The sequence below is a fragment of the Taurulus bubalis genome (assembly GCF_910589615.1).
Source record: "Taurulus bubalis genome assembly, chromosome: 18".
Classification (NCBI taxonomy): Eukaryota; Metazoa; Chordata; class Actinopteri; order Perciformes; family Cottidae; genus Taurulus; species Taurulus bubalis.
Window position 1 is genome coordinate 12,295,218 of NC_136606.1, and position 20,812 is coordinate 12,316,029.

General features: G+C 41.9%; 2 protein-coding genes across 3 annotated transcripts; both read left to right on the top strand.

The window, feature by feature from the left end:
- Window positions 1–4,913: 4,913 nt before the first annotated feature.
- On the top strand, window positions 4,914–8,971 carry commd3 (COMM domain containing 3; the record flags this gene model as incomplete). The annotated part of the gene is made up of 8 exons (XM_079234244.1): window positions 4,914–5,052; window positions 5,827–5,938; window positions 6,849–6,912; window positions 7,011–7,045; window positions 7,741–7,801; window positions 7,879–7,935; window positions 8,030–8,083; window positions 8,752–8,971. 8 exons carry the CDS (start codon window positions 4,914–4,916, stop codon window positions 8,809–8,811), a joined length of 582 nt encoding a protein of 193 aa, XP_079090370.1. The 3' UTR covers window positions 8,812–8,971.
- Window positions 8,972–9,402: 431 nt separating this feature from the next.
- Window positions 9,403–19,774, top strand: bmi1a (bmi1 polycomb ring finger oncogene 1a). Of its 2 annotated transcripts, none has more exons than XM_079234242.1 (10): window positions 9,403–9,518; window positions 14,085–14,219; window positions 14,459–14,555; window positions 15,156–15,211; window positions 15,826–15,873; window positions 16,097–16,205; window positions 17,071–17,116; window positions 17,425–17,523; window positions 17,698–17,778; window positions 18,585–19,774. In XM_079234242.1, exons 2-10 carry the CDS (start codon window positions 14,108–14,110, stop codon window positions 18,963–18,965), a joined length of 1,029 nt encoding a protein of 342 aa, XP_079090368.1. In that variant the 5' UTR covers window positions 9,403–9,518; window positions 14,085–14,107; the 3' UTR covers window positions 18,966–19,774. The 2 variants fall into 2 exon arrangements, with proteins under 2 accessions (XP_079090368.1, XP_079090369.1); XM_079234243.1 differs by lacking the exon at window positions 9,403–9,518 and adding an exon at window positions 10,289–10,589.
- The last annotated feature ends 1,038 nt before the right edge of the window (window positions 19,775–20,812 follow it).

Here is a 20,812-nt window from a genome sequence, read left to right on the forward strand (position 1 = left end):
CTGTCACGTACACATATGCGCATGCACACACTCACACACTTGACGCATGCACAGGCAATGCTTAAGGATCTGTTGTTTTTCTCTGCAAGCAATTTTCACCCCCTACCAGCTGCCCTAAAAATCACCTTTAAATAGCCGTATACAAATCTGAGCCCAGCGTGTGTGCTGTTTGTTTGTCTAACAAATAAACATTGAGCCACATCTGGGGAGAGCAGTTCCAGGGTTTCTAATCTGTGTTAGGAATGGAGATGAAAGGGTGATGGCAGCACAACTTTTAAAACCTGCTAAAAACGGTTAAGCAGACTTGATGTTTGGCAAAGTGCAAAAGCAAGTTTTATTTTCCTCTTGTGAGTTCACATGACGTTATCCTCTCCATGTATTAGTTGAAAGTTTAAAAGTGATAAGCAGATAAGAATCACTGTGAGTTGAGTATATTTTTGGGGCCTAGTTGTTACATTGAGGTCCTGACCTCGGAAGTTGTGGTTTCATTTAATTTGCTTAATTAAGTTTTAAATAAACTAAACATGGGTGTATGGAGTTTATAAATAATAGAATGCAACATGGCAGGGCAAATGCATAGGCTAATATTTTGCCACGTTGCATTTATTGTTCTCACGTTTTTATACTAATAAATGGTGCATATTTCAAGTGAAGATTCAGTTTTGACCAGGTCAGGTATAAATCCATCTGAAACACATTTTCCATGTTACATTTTGGATTATAGATTGACTAAAACATGCTTCTGAAAATATATTTTGCTCCGCTGACAACCAATCAGGAGCTACGTTTGGATGCAATATGTGGAAAATAATGTTCTGGTTTGAAACCTTCACTTCAGACATCTTAATGCTTATTTTAAGTGGTGCAGCCACGGAATTAAAAAATAATATTTGAGTTGATTTAGCCTATTAGAGCCACTATACGCCATATCTATCTCTATTACACCAGTTAGATATCATGCGAACCATTATGAGAAGACGTTGGTATTATGTTTTATGACGACATGTCAGGCAAAAGTTCTTATTGAGCTCACAACTTATTTGGCTGAAACATTCGTATTGAATGTATTTCAAAAAGTGGAGTTACAATTTTTATTTTATTTTTAACCTTCGCTCATAGCAAGTAAAAAAAAAGTTAAAGTTATAACAACCAATACAAATGACGTTATCTGCAAACGAGTATAATTCATAGTACAGTCTCAGAATAAACTTCACAGTCCGTACTCTCTTCTTGTTCTAAAAGCAGAAGTAAAGAGACGTGGATGCTTGAGGCTCTTGGACCAGGAAAACAAATCCACTGATTCATAATTTCCATCAGAAAACAGCAGGCTATTCTAAAATGAATGAACTCACCCGCTAACCCATTTCTTTGGGGTAATCATTGCACACTGTGGATAATAGCAGCCAGATGGGCTAAAGGGCTGTTGTGTCGAACTTCTAAGGCATGTTAACAAGAGAACACTTAATGTCACCGGCGCCTCGATCACGTGATCAAATGAGAGTTATTGGAATTCATGAGGTTACTACTCAACTGTGTTTTAGTTATGTCACCAATCCAAACCGGTTGACAGTTTTACTAGCCATCTTTTTTATGAGTCAGAAGCTTGAACCAATAGCTCTCTGAGATGGTCATAACTTTCTGCATCTTCATACAGTTCGTGGCATATAATTATGGTTAAAGGGGAAAGAAGCCAGTCCCCTCCTCTCTGCATACCTGCACGTGCAATATACCGCAACAATGCAGACCATAGTGGTCGAGTACAGCCCATAATGAAAACATGCTCTGCAGGTAGTCGTGAGTCTTCACCTTCGTGTTACAGGAATCCATCCCCACTCTGAAATGATTGATGATTTGGTAAATATCTGTAAATATGTTACTGTCACGGTGCTGTGAACGAAGACAGGAACACAAGCCAGACCAGCGATAGGCCTTGCCTGTGAGTTTATAGTTTATTTTACAAATGTTCCCCCACTCACATCCAGAGATCTACCTTGTACCTTTCAGATATGCTATGTATTTGGTATTGTATTTGGAAAGTGAAAACATGGCCAGCTCAAAAACGATCCACAAGTGACAATCTGTCAGTGTCATCCTGGATTAATAAATGCCACACGCATCGGCCAAGCAGTCCGAAACAAGACAGTCTAATCCAGTGGGGTGAAACAAGACCACTGGTCATACCTCTCTGTTTTACAAATGGTTTTGAAAACGTGTTCCCTAGTCGTCAACAATGGACATTTTCCAAGGTCACGTTACAGCAGCCTCCTTAAAGGGGATGTTTCCAATGTGTCATTGTTAGGATGTAAAGACAGATAGATTATAATTTAGACTAAAGTGAATATTCAACTGTATTGACTTTTAGTCAACCAATTAATAACAAAGCAGAAAAGCAGGATACAATATCATAGAATATATTTTAATAGAGACGCAGATCAGCGTGTCTTTTTTTTGTTGCAACAAACTTTCTTCAAACATCCGTCGGCAGAAGCTATGCATCATTTTTGACCTGTAAAGATCACTTTCTTTGACTCAGTCGAAGCTACTTTATTTCCACACATTTTAAGCATTGTTCGCTTTTTAAAGTGTAAAAGTTAAAGTGTATTTTATATCCATTTAATTTAAGAGTATCGCTTCCTTTTCAGTTTCCCTTGACACCTCGGAGAGTTTTGATAGCTTCCATATTGACTTCAAGAGGTCACAGGTTGACAGACAGGTTATAATATTTGGGCAAAGCATGCATCTTTCAACAAGTCAAAGTTGTTTTGTAATATTTTTTATTTTTACAGCCTACAGCTGTACAGGTACACTTGGCTTTACCAATCAAGATGATGCAGGATCCGCAGGCTGGTTTCCATTCTGTAATTCTGTAATTAATATTTAGGCCTATGTATTCACAGAAAGAAAATATTGATGAAACGGAAACGACTTGTGTTCAGCTGTGCAGTTGAATGAGGCTGAAGAAGTATTTATGACTGTATGTGTTCATTTACATCGTCAGTTTTTCGATGTTAAGAACTAGACTTTTATTTTGAAGGAATTATTGAGAAGCTGCATGTAAATACATTAGGTTTATGAATTACACGGCTGCATAGCATCGTTACAGTTCATACACACAGTATACGTGTGAATAGACAAATCTGTTGCACATCATTTTTTACATAAGGCAGGTTCGCAAAGAAAATGATGCAATATGATTGTGTTATTAAACAGAGGAGGAGACTGGGTGACAGAATGATGCACATCACGAGAAGAGACATATCTTGGAGGAAAACACCCAACGTCAGGGAGACAGTCTCGGCTAATCTATTTCACAAGGCGAGCCAAAATGGACTTTGGACAAAGCGCAGAGTCAGAGGTCACTCCGATAGCTCTGCGTGTGTGGCCGCGCGACAGATTGCGATCCGTCTCGTTTCTGATAATGAACGACGAGCCGTTGTGCCAAAAGATGCAGCCGAAAAATTGGCATTATAATTGATAAAAGCGGTGCATGCCGCTGCGACAGGCAACATTTGTAAACAATAAAGAGTTTAACACGTTAACTGCTGGAAGCTTAAAGAGACACTGCACTGAAGATATGTCCAACTGCAAGTAGCCTAAATAATAAAAAAGAAAAGAAAAAAAGAAGCAAGTCATCCAACCTCAAATTAGGCTTTCTTTAAAAAATAAAAAAAAAACACTTCAGGTATTTGTTTGCCAATGGAAAAATTATGTCCTCATGTATTCACGTGATAACATGACCCAAAGGATTTATGCTTTTCTTGACCGGTTGGGGAAATCTTGCATCGCAGCGAAGGGTAGCATGCAGCATAACAGTTAATAATGCAGTCATGTTTTTGTAATGGACTCTGTTGGTTTCGTTGTCATATGGTTCCAAGTCTAGACTGCAATGTGTTGGCATTGCACACTGATTACACATGTTTTCGCCTGACATAATGGAAATTTACAAGTGACTTACTCTGCTCACTCACACTCCATGATGACTGCCTCAAGACTCTGGCAGGGAACAAGACCTGCACATGCAGATGGTTAAATAGATAATCATACCGACATTAAAGTGTTACAGGTAAGGCTCAAGGCACCGTGATAAGTGCAGCCAAAACGTGTGTGCTGCCTGCGTCACAGAAGTCACATGTATACTAGTTGTAAAACACGGTTCACGATGTGCATCCTTTTACACAATCCACACTTCAAATGTCTTTAAAACCAATAAGGCGTATTCTTCCAATTGGCTGGTATAACCATTAGCAGCAAACGTGCTGTCTTCACACAAATGGGTGGGCTAGTGGGATGACAAGTCTAACTGTCTCAATTAATAATCAGTGTGCCTTCAGTTTCACTTCATCACGCGGTGTGATTGAGACTTCCTGATTTCCTGGTTTCAGCTCTTCATTGGAGCCCAATGAAAGAGTGCATGTAGGCTATTAACAGTATACTAAGAAGCAAATGTTATTAGCACCTCTTAAAGTCTACAAATGAGCTACAGACAGAAACTGTGTGAATAATTATATGGGGGAGAGGGTGTATTCATGTAACATATAAATGTGGATTACAGGTGTATTAGATCTCAGGTTCTCAGTGGGACCCCATCTGTGAATAATTAGCTGTGTTTCAGTTTATTTAAATATGCAAATATAACTGCAGAGACGGTGACTATAAGACTATTTTAATTGCACTCAAAATCCGGTGCACAGGAGGGACATCGCAGTATGAAAACCCCACCAGAGCCTCCGAGCAATCCCCCCACCCCAAACAAAAAAACATCTCCTCGTCGACCCCCGGGGGATTTCTCCACATTTGCAGCCCCAGCTCTGGTTGTAATCTCCTCCGCTCCTCCACTCAACCCTCTGCGGCTCCACGCGCTACATCAGCTGATCCGTCACGTGGTCTGCAGTAGTGGGTCACCCTTTTGCAAAATGGAGTTGTCTGAGTCTGTGCAGAGAGGGCTGCAGTCTCTCGCCGACCCGTCCTCCTTCGCGCAGAGCAGCTACCGGGTGCTGGTGGACGCGTCGTTCCGCAGCCTGCTCTCCTCTCCAGCCGACCCCGCAGTCCTCGGTGAGCTGACTCGCTCGCGCTTTTGTCTCCGCCGCTGCTTCCGGTTCCTCCGCCGTGTGGATGTGCTGCGGTGGAGCTGCCTCGATGTTTGCGGGTTTTCACGGCGCCGCTGCGAGTTGCTCTGCACCGGATCCCTCCGCGTTCATATCGCGGTCTTTAATGAAGCGGAGGGGTCCCATCAGCTGGGCTGCAGTTCTTCCTGCTGCCTGCTTTACGTTAACGTGTACGGCTACTCGGGATGCCTTTTGTCATTTCAACCGACATCAAGTCTACTCCGCATATTAGAAAGGCTATGTTCGACTTTTCCAATCAACATTAGTCACAACCAACACATGCAGACGCATCCGATTGTTCGCTTCAACCGATCGGAGCAGATCTTTGAAGCCAGCAGCTAATTTGGGTTTAAGCACTATAGGCTAAATATGACAGCATACTTGGTTACCCCGTGCAATAGTCACATAACGCTGTCGTGGCTGCTTCGATGTTGTCCAACTTCTGCAGCATTCCGACTCTATAATGGCAGAATTACAGAGAAAGTGAAATGTTCACCGCATACAAACAAACAAAGGACCCCTGGCTGATGCAGCTGAGGGGTCCATTCACATGCAAATCATCATTGATTTCCATTCTGCACGTCAATCTGGAGAGCACAAGTACGGATCGCAAATCTAGCCTCCATCAATTATCCCAATTAAACGCGTATGTTGTGCCCATAGAGCATAAAGGCTGCTGTCTGCAGCGAGGCATCCTCACGACGTGTGTTTGTGTTCGCAGACCAGCCCGAACTGAAGCAGGTCGACCAGATCCTGCTCAAGCAGAGTCACACTGCGGCGACCACCTTCATCCTGGAGGCGGTCAGACACAACGCAGACGAGTCCACGATCAGGTAGGAGTCGAGACAGCAGGTTTCCTGTGACATCTGTAACCCTGTGTGCTAAAAGTAGGCTCATTAGTGGTCAGTAATGGCTCTTAGAAAGGTGCTCATGTCACACAGTGTGACAGGAAATAGGTTGCCCTACGTCTTATATGTTTATTCACGTTTCTAGCTTTCTTACACTACTGCGACCTGCTGATTGGATTTCTCAAGGCCACAAGGCTTTAAAATATTTTAGCAATTAATAAAATATGTGAATACTTTTGTATTTCCTGTAAAACTAGGAACTATAAAACAGCAACGCAAAAGAAAAACATCAAAATCTTACATTTTAAATACTGCAAAGCCACTGAGTCCATTAGCATGCTGTTGGTGTCGGTAGCCCATGTGATGCTGCCAGCAGTAAAGTTCACATAAACAACAGACCATGCAGGTTATTGTTTGTTTGGGGGAATTAGCAAGCAACAACATGCATGTTGCATAACATAATAAGCTACTGTGGTTGCATTTGACATATTGTTCTCTGTGTTTACCATTGTTAAAATAGAGATTATGCTAATTGTCCACGTTTTACTCAAAGAAGGGGATTGATCATCGGAGTGTTTTTTTTAGGATACAGAAGATACTAAAGTTCTTGAAACTTCCTTATTAAAACTCCAGCTTTCAGGTTGTCTCGTATTTCTCTGCATTCTGAAACAGCATTTTAAGTAATTTAACTTCAATGGACACATCAACATGCAACTATGAGACTTCAATGGCATGGATTTATTTGTTCCCCTGTTATATCCTTTTTTGGGGGGCGGGGGGGAGGGGGTGGGGGGGTGTTACAATTTAAAATGTGAAGTTGTCCAAACATATGAAGCCTTAACACTGTCAAGTCCATGTAGTGAAATGTGATTAAAGTGTTGTTTTGTTCGTGCAGCTCCTGCCTGGAAGAACTCTCATTCAGTGCAGACAGAATAGAAGTATTCTATAGCACACATCAGGTGACAGTTCTAACATTATGACAATTATGAAATCTTGTTTTCATGTAGTCTTGTGACTGTGGCTTTATTAACTCATTGATCCATGCTTGGTTTTACAGAAACATAGAAAAGAACTGGAGCGTCTGTTAGCGAGGTGAGTCTGAAATTAAAGCTGCAGCGATGTGTGGAGGTCTTGATGTTATTTTTGACTTCATCCAAACTCATCTCCAAAGCTGCAAGTTGAACACTGCTGAATTATAACTGGACGGTTTTGCTCATGGAAAGTTTGACGATCTCCATCTGAATGTCAACGTGTGTCCTTTTTTTTTTGTCGACTCCACATCACTTATGAGGATTATTGGCATTAGATGTGAAAACAAATCCGCACGGATCAATTTAAATAGTTTAACACAACTGGATTTGGATTGGATTAACCGAAAATGAGGAAAGAGCAACAAAAAAAAAAGAAGAAGTAGTTGCTCCAGTCAGGAGCAGAGTGTCGAGGACAACATGGAGTGTGATTAATTGCTGTGTTAATGCTGCTTAATGACGCGCTATAAACAAAAGCTCTTTGTGAGAAAACCACATTGTCGAAACTGATTTTAAACAGTTGCAAAACAACGCGGAACGTCTATTTATCTTTCTAAAAAGTTTGACACATTGAACTTTTAAATAACGTCAAATGGGCTATTTGTGAAATACTAAAAGGTTTAAGGGGATTCGGCTAAATGATCACATGAGATCCATTTTCTAAACACATTTCAGCTTTTTCTCTATAACTTTCACTCTGATTGTAATCTCCATTGAATCGAGTTTACAGACACAACAGTCTTTCTTGTCTCCTTCCAGCATCGGAAGGTGTCCACCTCACATCAACGACGCGTCATGGCGTCTACAATACCACGTGAAGGTATATAACCCGTTTGCACATTTCGTCTCTTTGTTGTACCATTTCTTGCGCAAACCTAAATATTGTTTCCCTGACAGAACGGCCAGGTCGATAAGGTCAACGAGCCTTTCTACTTGATTGCATTGAACACAGAGGTAAGACTGTAGTGCGTTGGTTACCTCCACTGTCCTGGATGTTCCTGCACGTTTCTGTGCGTAAAACAGCGATCCCGTTTGTTCCATTTATTAGAAGAAAGGATCATCGGAAGATATCAACTTCACCTGCACAGTGGAGCAGCTACAGGTAGAGGACGGGTTTCTTTTTTTGTCTTTGTAATCTTTGTATGTCGTTTCTGTTCCAACGTAAGTCGGGTTGGCAGTTACATCATAGGTTTTTAAGCACCTCCCTTAGCCTCGCTATTAGAAAAAGAAAAGAAAAGAAAGAATACACCGAGCTGATTGCTCCAGGGCAGTTTCCTTCTTCAGACACGAGCAGCTTCCAAAGAAAATATATGTTTAATTGTATCATTATAGCTCGACATAATAGGCTAAATAAAAGGTGTTTTACTTATAAAATAATTGGCGCAGAACCAGATTGCATTGATGGCGATGCAAGTTGTAGAACAACATAAATGCTGCATGGGCATTATGCAAAGCCTTTTAGGTTCCAGCATGACCTCTGCTGTTTGATGCTTTCTGTTTGTGTGACGTGCCGGCTGACCTGTGGGTTATTTAAATCATATGGCTGCGCTGCATTCCCGATGTCAAATATTATGGCATCAATTCGGACGAACATTCTAATGTTCTTCACTGTCAAAGCAGACAGAATAAACAATTCTGAACGCATACAAATGTGTATTCTCATTCATAACAAGTCTAATGAACCGCTTTTGTATCATCATTTTTTATAATTGTTATTTTAGCTGATCTCACCGGACCTGTTGAAAATGATCAATGGTTGCTTGCTTCCAGGACTTGGTGGGAAAGCTGAAAGACGCTGCCAAGAGTGTGGAGAAAGCCAGTCAGATGTGATGCCGGTGTCCTGTTTCCTCGCCCCACAAAGCACTGAACTTCAGCGGCATTGCCCATCTCTTTATCTCTTTCTTTATAGTTTATTTTGTACCTGAGATTGACATGACGTGTATACATGTGAGAGACAATTATCATTCCAACGTGTGTGATTCAATTAAAACAGAAGAAATCCAATCCACCTTGTGCTTTGAATAATTTCCCAACTTCATGTCCTCACACTGGTTTGAGGTCTTTAGAAATTGCCATTTGGTGGGGAATTGTTTTTTTTAAATATAAATACAGGTATATTGTATAATACATATCATAGTCATATTGTTTGTGTCAGAGGTGTTAATATTTAGTTTGCAATTAAGTAACTGGCAGGCATGTGTTTAGTAAACTCTGAAGGATTTCAGCCGTAGTTTCACGACGGCAGTATTTCGTTTCCTGCAGCATTTGTTGCAACAATAAACAATTCTCGGACCGATGGGAGAAAAAAAGAGCACTAACAGAGAATTTGGCTATTTTTTTAAATGAGCTTTACAACTCTGTAAGAATTGTCCTTCCGTGTTTCGACTTTCGTAAGCTGTGAGCATCCACCTCCCAGTTGAAAGTTCAAAGCTCCTCAGCTGAAGCACCTCAGCGGCTCGGATTCCATAAACATCCGAGATGCCTTCATTTTCTGCGGCGCTGGCTGAAGGATAAAGGCTCCAATTCATCAAGTGGAAGTTACGGCGCATTCTTCTTTCTTTCTTTTTTTCTTTTTTGCAGATGTCAGGACAGCCTGTGACAAAGGTTTGACACCAGAGCCATTTGTCACATGGACGTGTTTTAACCGAGTGCGTGGGCTCTTTTCAAGCCCCGATGAACAGAGGTGAACAAGGTGCTTCAGACTGCGTGCTATAGTGAGCGGATTGAGACACTTTGACGGTCAAAACGACAAGTACGTGTGTGTGAGCGCGTGTGCAGCAGTTATTTTTAACATCAGAGAGACGAGGGCACGCCATCATTAGCCTACTTCTAGACGCCTCCAACAGTGCTATTTGCGCGCAGGCGGGACACATATAAAGTGCACTTAATGTGCATTTTAGCTATAAAAGTGTATCAAACTGTATGCGTGTGTATTATGTGTTATTTTAAAATCATGCGTCACAGCCTGCGTTAGAAAGACCATATACACTAATATACACCGACACTAATCTTTTAGCTGCCTGTTGTCCTTTCAGCTCATTTAAAGCACAGACTGCGGAGTTGTTTATGGCATGTTGCGGTCGAAAGGCTATTCAAATGCACATATGCGTGTTGTGTGCGTTATAATATTTCATGCGTAGCAGTAGCTCGGGAGCAACGGCGTACACCGACAGTAATTCCAAGGCGCCCTTAAGCAACGACACCACGTGACCAAAGCGGGGCGGTCGAACTACAAGCCATTTTAGGGACGGTGTTAGTTTCAGCAGAGCACACACACTGCTGCGTTTTTACTGGGGGGTGAAGCGGATATTTTGGAGGCAAAGTTGTCGGCGCCGAAGTGCGAGCCTTCCCGAGCCAAACCCGGAGCACGCGGCTCCCTCGAAGCCGAGGACCGGATCCGCTCACAGCGCGCGCGCGGCAAGTAGAAGATGAGTTTTTATTCGCACATCTGAAATGCGCTCCGGTCCGCCGTGCGCTCTCCGCCACTGACAGCGTCTGCAGCCTGCTTCAAGATGGCGGCTCGGCTCCTATTCATTTTCTGCTGATCGCCTCCCAACTTTCATTGTCTATTCGCCCCAAGATCCCGCGATTCCCAGCTCAGCCTCCAGGTATGTCTTATTCGATATAGTCTCTAACTAACGGGGCCGACAGGGGAGATTCGGGCGGGCGCTTTTGCGGGGTTTACACGCACCGATCCAGCGGTTGATGTGGAGCTTTCAACGGGGGCTGCAGCGATCACCGACGTGGAGCTCGCGCTCTCTCTCTCTCTCTCTCTCTCTCTCTCTCTCTCCCCGTGTGTGTGTGTGGCTGCGCTCCACTTTATTTTGTGGGCAAAACATGCTCCCCGCTCGGGCATGAAGGCGAATTAAGATCCACGCACACCCAGTGTTGCATCGCACACTATTGAGTGACGTGTCCGTATAAGTTGATCACGGCCGGGTTTTGCTTTGCGACGTTTGGATTTATGTAAAGTGGGAGAGCTGAGGCGAACCAGGCTGCTGGCTGAGATGTTACCAGCAGCCAGTGCTCCAAACGCTCCTTCTGGGTTCATGTCTCCATACAGCGTCTTCATTTTATAGAGTTGGGTTGTGTGGGGTGTCGTGGACACGCTGCTGTGTTGCTCGCGGCTGTATGTGACTGCATATTGGATTTATTAACTTAACTTGGTTTGCTCCCATAAACGTGACGAGGAGGCAACCCGTACTGTTTAAATGTTTCATGGCGGCTGCTTGGTCGCTGCTGGGTCTCCCTTAAACACGCACGATGACTCGTTATGGCTCGATGTGTGGTTATCATAATTAACAATGGTGGTGAGGTTTTTGAGAAATTAAAAAAGAAAATTGGGCGAAACGTCGGCCAGGATACAAAAGGCTGGTTGTGTCTCTCAAGCAGCCAAAGCATCGGTACGTTTGTCTTCATGTCTGTTTGCGTAGTTTGTTGACATTTAAGCTCATGATGGATTTCCATATTTTCACCTTATTGCTGAAAGCTGGTGCTCATGTGACTCTGAACCTGAATACGAATTATAATGTTGCTGCTGGGCACCTTCTGTGTGCTTATGAGTGACATGTAATGTGTTTGCAGGTTGAACGCCTGCACAGGTGATTGTTATCGTGCACGACAGACTGGATGGTTCACTTTACAGTGAGCACGCCACACACACCCAACAATTAATCTTACTTGTATGGACTTCATTACGTTTCAGTCATGTGGTCGATTGGGAATCTTTTTTGTTTTCTCCAAGATTTTCTGAATTGACTGACGGCGGATTTTAATTGGGTTATTTCCAGCTGCTGTTGATTTCCGTGTGAAGGGAACCTTTTACAAGAGGAGCTGCAGGCTCTCATTTGGGAGTACATGATGGGTCATTGCAAGAAGCCATGGACGAGCTCCTAACCCTTAGTTTTTGCCTTATTGAGACACTTACATATTTAATTCTGAATTAATGGATGGTGTGCGTGCTGTCGACAGCGACTCTATAATTAAACCGAGCATATGAAAATAGCATAGCCCATGTGACGTATAGGCTGCATTCCGTTTCTCTATGGCTCCTGAACAGGCTGGATTTAGCTGACACACTCATATGGTGTTGTTGGTGCCACTCAGACGCGTTCGTTCCCTCGTGGACTTCGTTCGTGATGGACTCTGAGTGTTTTATAAAGTGAGCATGCAGCTCACAGGACGGAAGGAGAGCAGTGGTCCAAACACCGGCCAATCGGCTAATGACGCAACAGGGCTCCCTGCACATAAGACATTATCCATCATCAGCCATGATGCGTGGCGTGGATGTCTAAAACGTGCACCCGCAGTGGTGCTGGTCTGCTGGAGCACAGAGACCGGCCGGGGCTCTGGCATGGTGCCGGCTGCGGCTCCATGGAGTCCCGGTGTGGGACACAAGCTGTCATCGTATCCAGCCCATGGGTTCCATTTAGACTCTTAATGACTGTGTATTTCTTTCAGAGGCAGCAAATGGGGCAGTTCTAGCTTTTATTAATACTCCACGATTTAAATGATTGTTTCTCAACCTTCCGGGATAGAGCCTAAACATTTCCCAATTGGCTCATAAATACTCCGGAGTGCTCTAAATGGAACAACGGGGATGCTTTGGCATTCGGGGACTTCATTCGCCGTTTGGGTTTATGTTTTGTCATAACTGGGTTCGTAAAGTTGACTGGTAATTGGCCCGAAGTATCAGCAATGCTGACGTTTTAATAAATGGGCCATGTGAGGGGATATATAAATAAGTATGATGTGTGTGCGCTTCAACTTCAGCCGTCGCTGCCGTCTGGCCATGTTGGCGCTGCGCGGCGCGGGTTATGGCGCACACGGCGCAAAGCGAGCCCGCAACATGAGCGGACATTATTCTCCGAGCGGGACGCACGCACACGCCTCCCTGCGGTCCAGAACCATTTGGTGATCTGGCGTAAACGCGTCGGGGTATTGCTCTTATTTGCCCCCGTTCGAAGGGAAACCCCGCAGCCCGTTGAACCGATTTTTTTTTTTTTTTTTTTTTTTTTTCTCCACAAAATGGCAGCCGTGCTGTCGGCAGCCTGGCAGTCCAGCCGCTGTCTGTGTGCGCGGAGGGACGGGGAGCCTCCGGTCCCTCCTCACTCCCGCTCTCCGTGCGGGTGTTTCTGCTCGCGGTGCCGCCATGGTTCTGCCGCTGCTGACCTGCAGCCATGTGGCGCTGCAACAAAGCGAAAGGAGTTGCCATAGAAACACCCAGGTTTCCCCCCCGTAGCCCGTGTGGCACACCTGACGCAGTGTCTCCTGCACCCCACCCCCCTCACCAACAATCACCCTGACGCGCCACACATGCCCGGAACTAATATTGTTTTCCCACCAAAAATGTCTCGATTTTTGGGTGCACGTCCTGTTGTAAAGTGGAGTGGCCACTAAATGTTATACGGGTTTATGAAGAGGTGCATGATGAGACGAGATGCCCAATTTATTTGGAAGGCATATTGATTTGTTTCATACTCGTTAGCCTACATGGCTACAGATTTCTCTCCAATAAAACACTGCCGTTTCTGTGGTTTTCTGCACAATCGCGTGCCGCAGACGCGCTTTATGCACATCAGTTTATCCAACGCGTCTCAAACCCTGATCCGTGAAACCCGAAATGCTCTTTCGTTGGAGCCGAGAAACCGTCTGCGTGAAGACCGCCTGTGGCTCGACCTGCGCCGCACATGTGTGTTCAACCGCGTTGGTTTCAGAAGGAGAAGAAGAAGCAGAGGAGAGGAGCGCAGGGCGGCATCGATTTCAAGTGATTGATTTATGATTATTCACTGCGCCTCGGTCAGGTGACTTCCGTGGCGCTGCCGCCTATCAATCTGCCAGCGAGCTCCTTCCCTCCCCCTTTGGTTATTATTTGATTAGCATAAAATATTATGTTTCCTTAACACAAGTCAAACAAACAGCAACCTGTTTCCCCCAAATGGCCCGCTGTCGCGTTGTAAATGAAACCCGCAGCCCTCTGATGTCTCCTCTCCGGCCATGCATACGTTGTTTTGACTTCTTCTTCTTCTTCTTCTTCTTCTTCTTCTTCTTCTTCTTCTTCTTCTTCTTCTTCTTCTTCTTCTTCTTCTTCTCCCCCCTCGCAGGATTGTTGTTCCCCTCTCTCAACATGCATCGGACGACCAGGATAAAGATCACCGAGCTCAATCCCCACCTCATGTGCGTCCTGTGCGGAGGATATTTCATAGACGCAACGACCATCATCGAATGTCTTCACTCATGTGAGCAAACTGTTCTTTGGGTTGTAAAGACGTGCTAACATGTGCACGCTGTGAGAATATGTTGCAGCAACTTCCAGTCGACAGGAATCGCTCAGCCTCCTGCATGCACACATCCACTGTTAATGCTGCAGAGGATAATTCTCCTCCACAAGTCCCTAACCATGTAGCTCTCAGATGCAGGATGTCCTTTCAGATGACATGATGTTGACTTATTTGTCTTTTCTTTATTTGTTTTGCAGTTTGCAAGATGTGCATTGTGCGCTACCTGGAAGCCAGCAAATACTGTCCCATCTGTGATGTACAAGTGCATAAAACCAAGCCTCTGCTCAACATTAGGTGAGAACTGTTGTTTTAGATTTTTGCTACTTTTTAAAAAAAATCTCAGTTTTCCTTTTTTTGTTTTTGAATATAGTTTTGCTTTATTGTTCTTTGTTATTATTTCTAGGCAAAGGAATCTTTCCTTAATATACTAGTTTAGTGCTCGTTTGTGCCCCATCATGGGTTGAATTTACGCACCTTTGTATTCTTTTAATATTATTTCAATATGTCAAGGCTTTTTTATTTTTTATGTCTGTTGGTAATGTTTTGCAGCTTCAACAATAGTTTGAACATGCTTTCTTTCCTCTTGGTTGCCCTCTGTGTTGTTCCTGTTTGTTTCAAAGACACTAGGAACACTTAATCTATGAGATTGTTCACAGCCTTGAATATCTGTGTGTGCCGTGCAGGCTGAATGTATAAATGTGTGTAAATGCTTAACACACATTTACACAAGGAACCGTACTTTGCAGCGACATGCTGATATCTGTCTCCATCACGAGCGGAATAAGTGAATAAGAACAATTCAACTGTCTGTCGGGTTTTTATGGTTTCAACTTACGAGTGTTGAGGATTCCTGTTTTCTAATGACGTAACTGAAGGTTCTCTCTTTCTTTCCAGGTCCGACAAAACTCTCCAGGACATTGTGTACAAGCTGGTCCCCGGCCTCTTCAAAAGTAAGAGCGTGACAAGTGGAACCATGTCTGTATCTTACATGTGTTTACTTTCTGTCTCTCTGTCTGCACCCTTTTTACTTTGATCATATAGTTTCATCAGTCAGCCAGTAAAGTTGGGAGTCCACAGTGACTGTATTACCACCAAATGAGAAGGGAATAAATAGGAATGTATATTATTCAAAACAATTCCCCCCCACCCGTTGTCCCGACAAAAGAAAAGTTTCACATATTTATATTTTCAATATGTTCATAATCTGTTTATAAATGTGGTGATGGGGTTGCTGAGATCTGTTGTTTTCATAACATCTGTTTTGTTTTGTTTTTGTGGTTACTTTGTCATGCGCCACTTTTGTCATTCTGCATGCTGTTGATCAAACGAGTCAGGAAAAACTCCCTTTGGTTTCCTGCCGCCTCATATATTTCACTGAGTGTTATGATGACATGGGTGTGGAATGTATGACAGGCTGTTTTTTTTTTTGCCGTATTGAAATGACCCATAATGTAATGTTACCAAATGTTGGTCATTTTTCCAAATACCTCTATTCTGATTCTGTGTTTATTTAAGAATGAGTGTGAACACACTTGTAATTGCTCATCTCCCTGAATGTCCTCAGATGAAATGAAGAGGAGGAGAGACTTTTACGCGGACCACCCCGTAGATGGTGAGTTAAAAAGCATGTGTATGCGGCTTCATCATTTATTTTCTTTTTACTCATCACAGTGAAGAGAGAAGCAGATTTATTGAAGTTTTTGGATGAAATAAAAAAATGTCCCCCTGTTTGCGTTTCACTGCAAGCCAATGTTCCAAGTTATGTTTTGACTCGTACTTCTTTTCTTTCTTTTTTTTTACATAATTCTCTGGGTTTCTTTGTGTTTTTCCTACAGCATCTAATGGATCAAATGAGGACCGTGGAGAGGTGGCAGACGAGGACAAGAGGATTATTACAGATGATGAGATCATCAGCCTCTCTATTGAGTTCTTTGATCACTGCAGGTAGGCTTTTGCTGGTTTTGTTTCAGTAATTATTCATGCTTCATTTTTTGATGTAGTTGTTCTTGACAGCGTAGTGAACTGATTATTTAATTCAGTTACAGTGGCAAGACATATCATGATTATAACGACATAATATGCTTAATAAAACATTCAAGAATATATATATATATATATATATATATATATATATATATATATATATATATATATATATATATATATATATATATATATATATATATATATATATATATATATATATATATAGCATGTATTTGATCAGCTGTTTAGATCTCAGATAAGATGCTGCATTAGTGTTGCTGAACCGATCAATAACGCATATATATATATGCTCCTTTTATCCTCAAAGCTTATTTTTTTTTACTGTCCATCATAATAGATATTCAGGGCAGGACACTGCCAAACGTCATGTCGTGCTAAGTTGGGTCCTGAGCAGACATTTTCTTCAGGTTATAAAAAAAATTAGCCTTTGCCCAAAAATCATTACGGGATATCGCTTATGCAGGCTTTTTTTTTTTTTTAATGGAAGCAACTGATATAAATGTATTGGATCGTCCCTCACTGTTTAAGCCTTAACTATATTATTTCAAGAAGAGATATATATATATATATATATATATATATATATATATATATTTTTTTTTTTTAACATTATGAGGGCTGTTGACATGAGTAATACGCCTCAAGTACTGTGTCAAATATAGCTACAAATATATATATTTTTGATCATTAAATATCCTGTTCACATTCCTATTGTGAATGGGTTATTGAATATAGGTGTGACGTTGGCACATGGAAAACACAGCTGTAAAGTATAAATCTTTTCTATTTTAATTATTTGCAGACTGGGAGGTTCAATGGAGGACAAGCAGTCTAAAGATCAAAACATGGTAAGAAGTTTTGCCACATTCTCTGCCAGTGTTTTGTTCTTGTTAACATCCTTTACAACAAAAAAGAATGAAACGTCCTGCAGGCACTTTTTCTTCAGCAGCAACTGAGTATTTAGCTGTCCATCTCAGTTGTGAAATCTGACACATTTTAACTTAACATAGTTTTCTCTGAAGGGCTTCATTGTTTTGTTAATACTTTTTCAGCTTTTAAGGTGGACCAGTCTGTAATGATTTAGATGCATTCTAAATCAATTTACTTCTATACATTGTCTTGTGTATAATTTTGGAATACTTGTGTAATTATGCAGGTGGCAAACAAAAGGTACCTGCAGTGTCCAGCAGCCATGACCGTTATGCATCTGAGGAAGTTTCTGCGCAGCAAGATGGACATCCCAAATGCCTACCAGGTCTGTCGATTATTTATACTTAGATTTTTGGACTATATAAATTGGACATTGAAACTAAGTGAATATAATGTTCTTCGTCCAAGGGAAATGTGATATTATACTTATTTCGAAATATTTATTTAAATGCATATTTAGGAACTGTTTTATTAAAAATTACACTTTTTTTCTGTCTAGGTTGAAGTCATGTATGAAGATGAACCTCTGAAAGATTACTATACTTTAATGGATATAGCATACATCTACACTTGGAGAAGAGTAAGAGATCTTTTTGGTCAAAATAAACTTGATTTCTGTTGTTTTTGTTGTCGAACAGTCTTAAATCAAATGTTATTCTTTTGCCCAGTAATGTATGATGTTGTATTGGTAATTTAAAGTCCTCTACATTGTCAAATACATGTTGTTATTATGTTTGGCTTATCAGCTGGAGCATACTTTTTTAATGTTTTAATGCAGTGTTAATTAATGACTATATGACCAGTGAATGTATAAACTAATAAATGGAGGGTCACATGTTGTGATTTAAGTAAAATCCAAGAGGCTATAGGCACTGCACTGAAAACTATGTACGTGTTAAATATGAGTTTCTCCCCTTTGTTGGTGGTGCTGACAATAATGTGGTCAATTTAAATATATATATTTTTTTTTTTTTTTTTTTTTAAAAAAACCTAAATGCAGTTGGATAGATTTAGGGACAATTTGATATACATTTCAAAATTGAAATTTGGCTTGTAGGCCCACATGGGGGTTATTTCCTGTCAAATGAAAACAAATATTACTGACTTGAATATATATTTGATTATTGTTGTTAAGACGAAGGATACATTCATTCGGAAAATATTTAATTTATATTTGCAAGAAACTAATGTAACGGATTGTATTTGGAAATAGTTAGTTTGGACAAAAATAATTTTGAGTTAATTGTGTTGTAGGCCAATTAAGGCTGGTTCGAAACCTCTTTAAACAACGCGTGAAGAAGGCTGTGTTTTAACGTTTCGTTCTCAGGTTATTGGTTTTGTTTTAAAGTCAATAATTATTATATTTATTAATCTCCTTCCTCGCAGAACGGCCCGTTGCCGCTGAAGTACAGAGTCCGACCCAACTGTAAGAAGATGAAGGTGAGCCACGCGCAGCAGGAAGGCCAGAACAGCGCGAGTAGATCCGGTCCTGAGAGCGATTCTGCCAGCGACAAAGCCGGAAGTCCCGCCGGGGCTCCGTCCACGTCCTCGTCTCTGCCGAGCCCCGGCACGCCTGCGCAGTCCCCGCACCCCCAACTTCCGCACCCCCAACTCTCGCAGCTTCCGCACGGCCCCATTAAAGTCAACGGGACCCCGGCCGCCGCCGCCGCCGGCCCTCCTCCGGCCCCCAGTCGGCCCTTCACTCAGTTCGGTGGCAGCAAGCCCCGGAAGGTCTCGCTGAACGGCTCGTCGACCTCCTCCGGGTGACGCGGGACTCCGGACCCGACCGACGCCAGACACCCGCTCAGCTAACAGGCCGACGTGCTCACGTAGTTCCATTGTAGACAATTCTTTATCTCTCTCTCTCTCTCTCTCGGGATGTTTTGAAGGCCTATGAAGCAGCTGATGCTGATGTTTGGGGAAAGAGATGGACAAGCATTTATCCCAGTTTAAAGCTACAACTTTATTTTACAGAAGTGACTGAAGATAGACTTTTATATTTACTTCTACATTTTTCAGATTAAACGTGTTTATCATGATTGTTTTTCATGTGTGTTGGGATATTTTTAAACTGTCTGTTTAAACATGCATGCTCATGATAACACTTTTATTTTATAAAAGAGGATTCTGCGTGTTTGACCCCAGAAGTCTCGTTTTAACGTTTTTTTTGGAAGTGTTTCAGACGTCGATCTTGTTCCGAGGAAGGAAGATATGCGTTTGTGTGGCATTGTTGGCTTCATGGAGAACAACTTTAAAATGGCCTTTTACTGAGAAAAAAAAAATCAGTTTCTTGTAGCTGCAGTGGAATCGGATTGCTTATCCACCACGTCTTTAACGCGTTTTAAGCAGTTTGAGAGAATCCACGTGTAAATATAAACAAAATGCATATTTAATCAGCGATGGTGTTATTCTCTTATTCCCCTTTTGTTCTGAGGGAATGACTTGGGCTCCTGTTCAGCTCCATGTCTGCTCCATGACAGATGTTTTGATGTCTCCCGTGTTTTCCGTATTTGTATCGCTCGATTGTATGACGAACCTATTGTATTGTTACTGTTGCACAGTATAAAACATCTAAATAAAACATTTTACACTTACTGAAGAAGTCGGCTCCATTGCCTTTGTGCGACGGAAGATCACGAGTCGGTCTGGTGTTTTTGCATTGAACCAAATAAAGGAATAATTGAAATGGCAGGAGGTGCAAAGCGCCAGATGTCTGAATCAGCAGCGATGGAGATAACTGTGTTAGGAGGCCAGCGACGAACAGCTCAGAGCTCTGTCACGTGATCCAATCATGCTTCTGAATACATTCAATGAAGATTGAAGCCTTTTGGGATTTTGTTTGGTATAGATGATTTATCACGAGTAATGGCATTTACTGCACTGAAATGCAGCGGTTTTAACGGGAAATTAAAATGAAGAGCGTTGTCTGATTTATTTACGAAGAAACTATTTACTAGTAGAATACTAGAGTAAATACTAGATTTATACTAGAGTTTAATTCCAGTGAGTTTCATTGTCAAATAACGCTGCCAAACGCTGCTAGTCACATTTTATACAGGCATGTTATGATTGGCTATACTAAACCAATGGTTAAATAAAACAAATAAACGAATTAGCCTAAATTTTCAAAATTAGATTTTATTTATTTATTTTCAAAAAATGAATTGGTTCAAATGTAAGTATAGTCATCAGGCCGCCAGCCGGGTTTAATTAAGGCCTCATATCAAACAGATGGTCAGATAAAAAGAAGGATCCATATGATGTCAAATTGGACCTGCATGTTACCTTTGAGCCTGTTCTATAACCAGTATCTCACAGAACGGCGTCCTTTCCTTTTACAGGTGTTCTTGTCCCGATGTGAGGGTCCCGGGACACAGGATGTCGGACGTGTACATATTGTAAATCCCTCCGAGGCAAATTTGGGATTTTGGAGTATGCAAAATAAATGTAATTAAAGTGAAATTACCTCATAACAGGCTTATAGATACAATACAACGAAATGTTTGCTCATTCAAATGTAATACACATACGTATCTAATATTTGAGGCTTAACTGAGTGTAATACGGCAAGCAACTGTAATTAAATATGAAAATGATCCCTCCGGTAAAAGCAT

Excerpts from the sequence above, each read along its gene's own strand:
- bmi1a (XM_079234242.1), top strand. The coding sequence starts at position 14,108 with ATGCATCGGACGACCAGGATAAAGATCACCGAGCTCAATCCCCACCTC. Across the intron at positions 15,874-16,096 it reads CGCGGACCACCCCGTAGATG|CATCTAATGGATCAAATGAG; the intron begins GTGAGTTAAAAA and ends TTTTTCCTACAG. Across the intron at positions 17,524-17,697 it reads ACATCCCAAATGCCTACCAG|GTTGAAGTCATGTATGAAGA; the intron begins GTCTGTCGATTA and ends TTTTCTGTCTAG.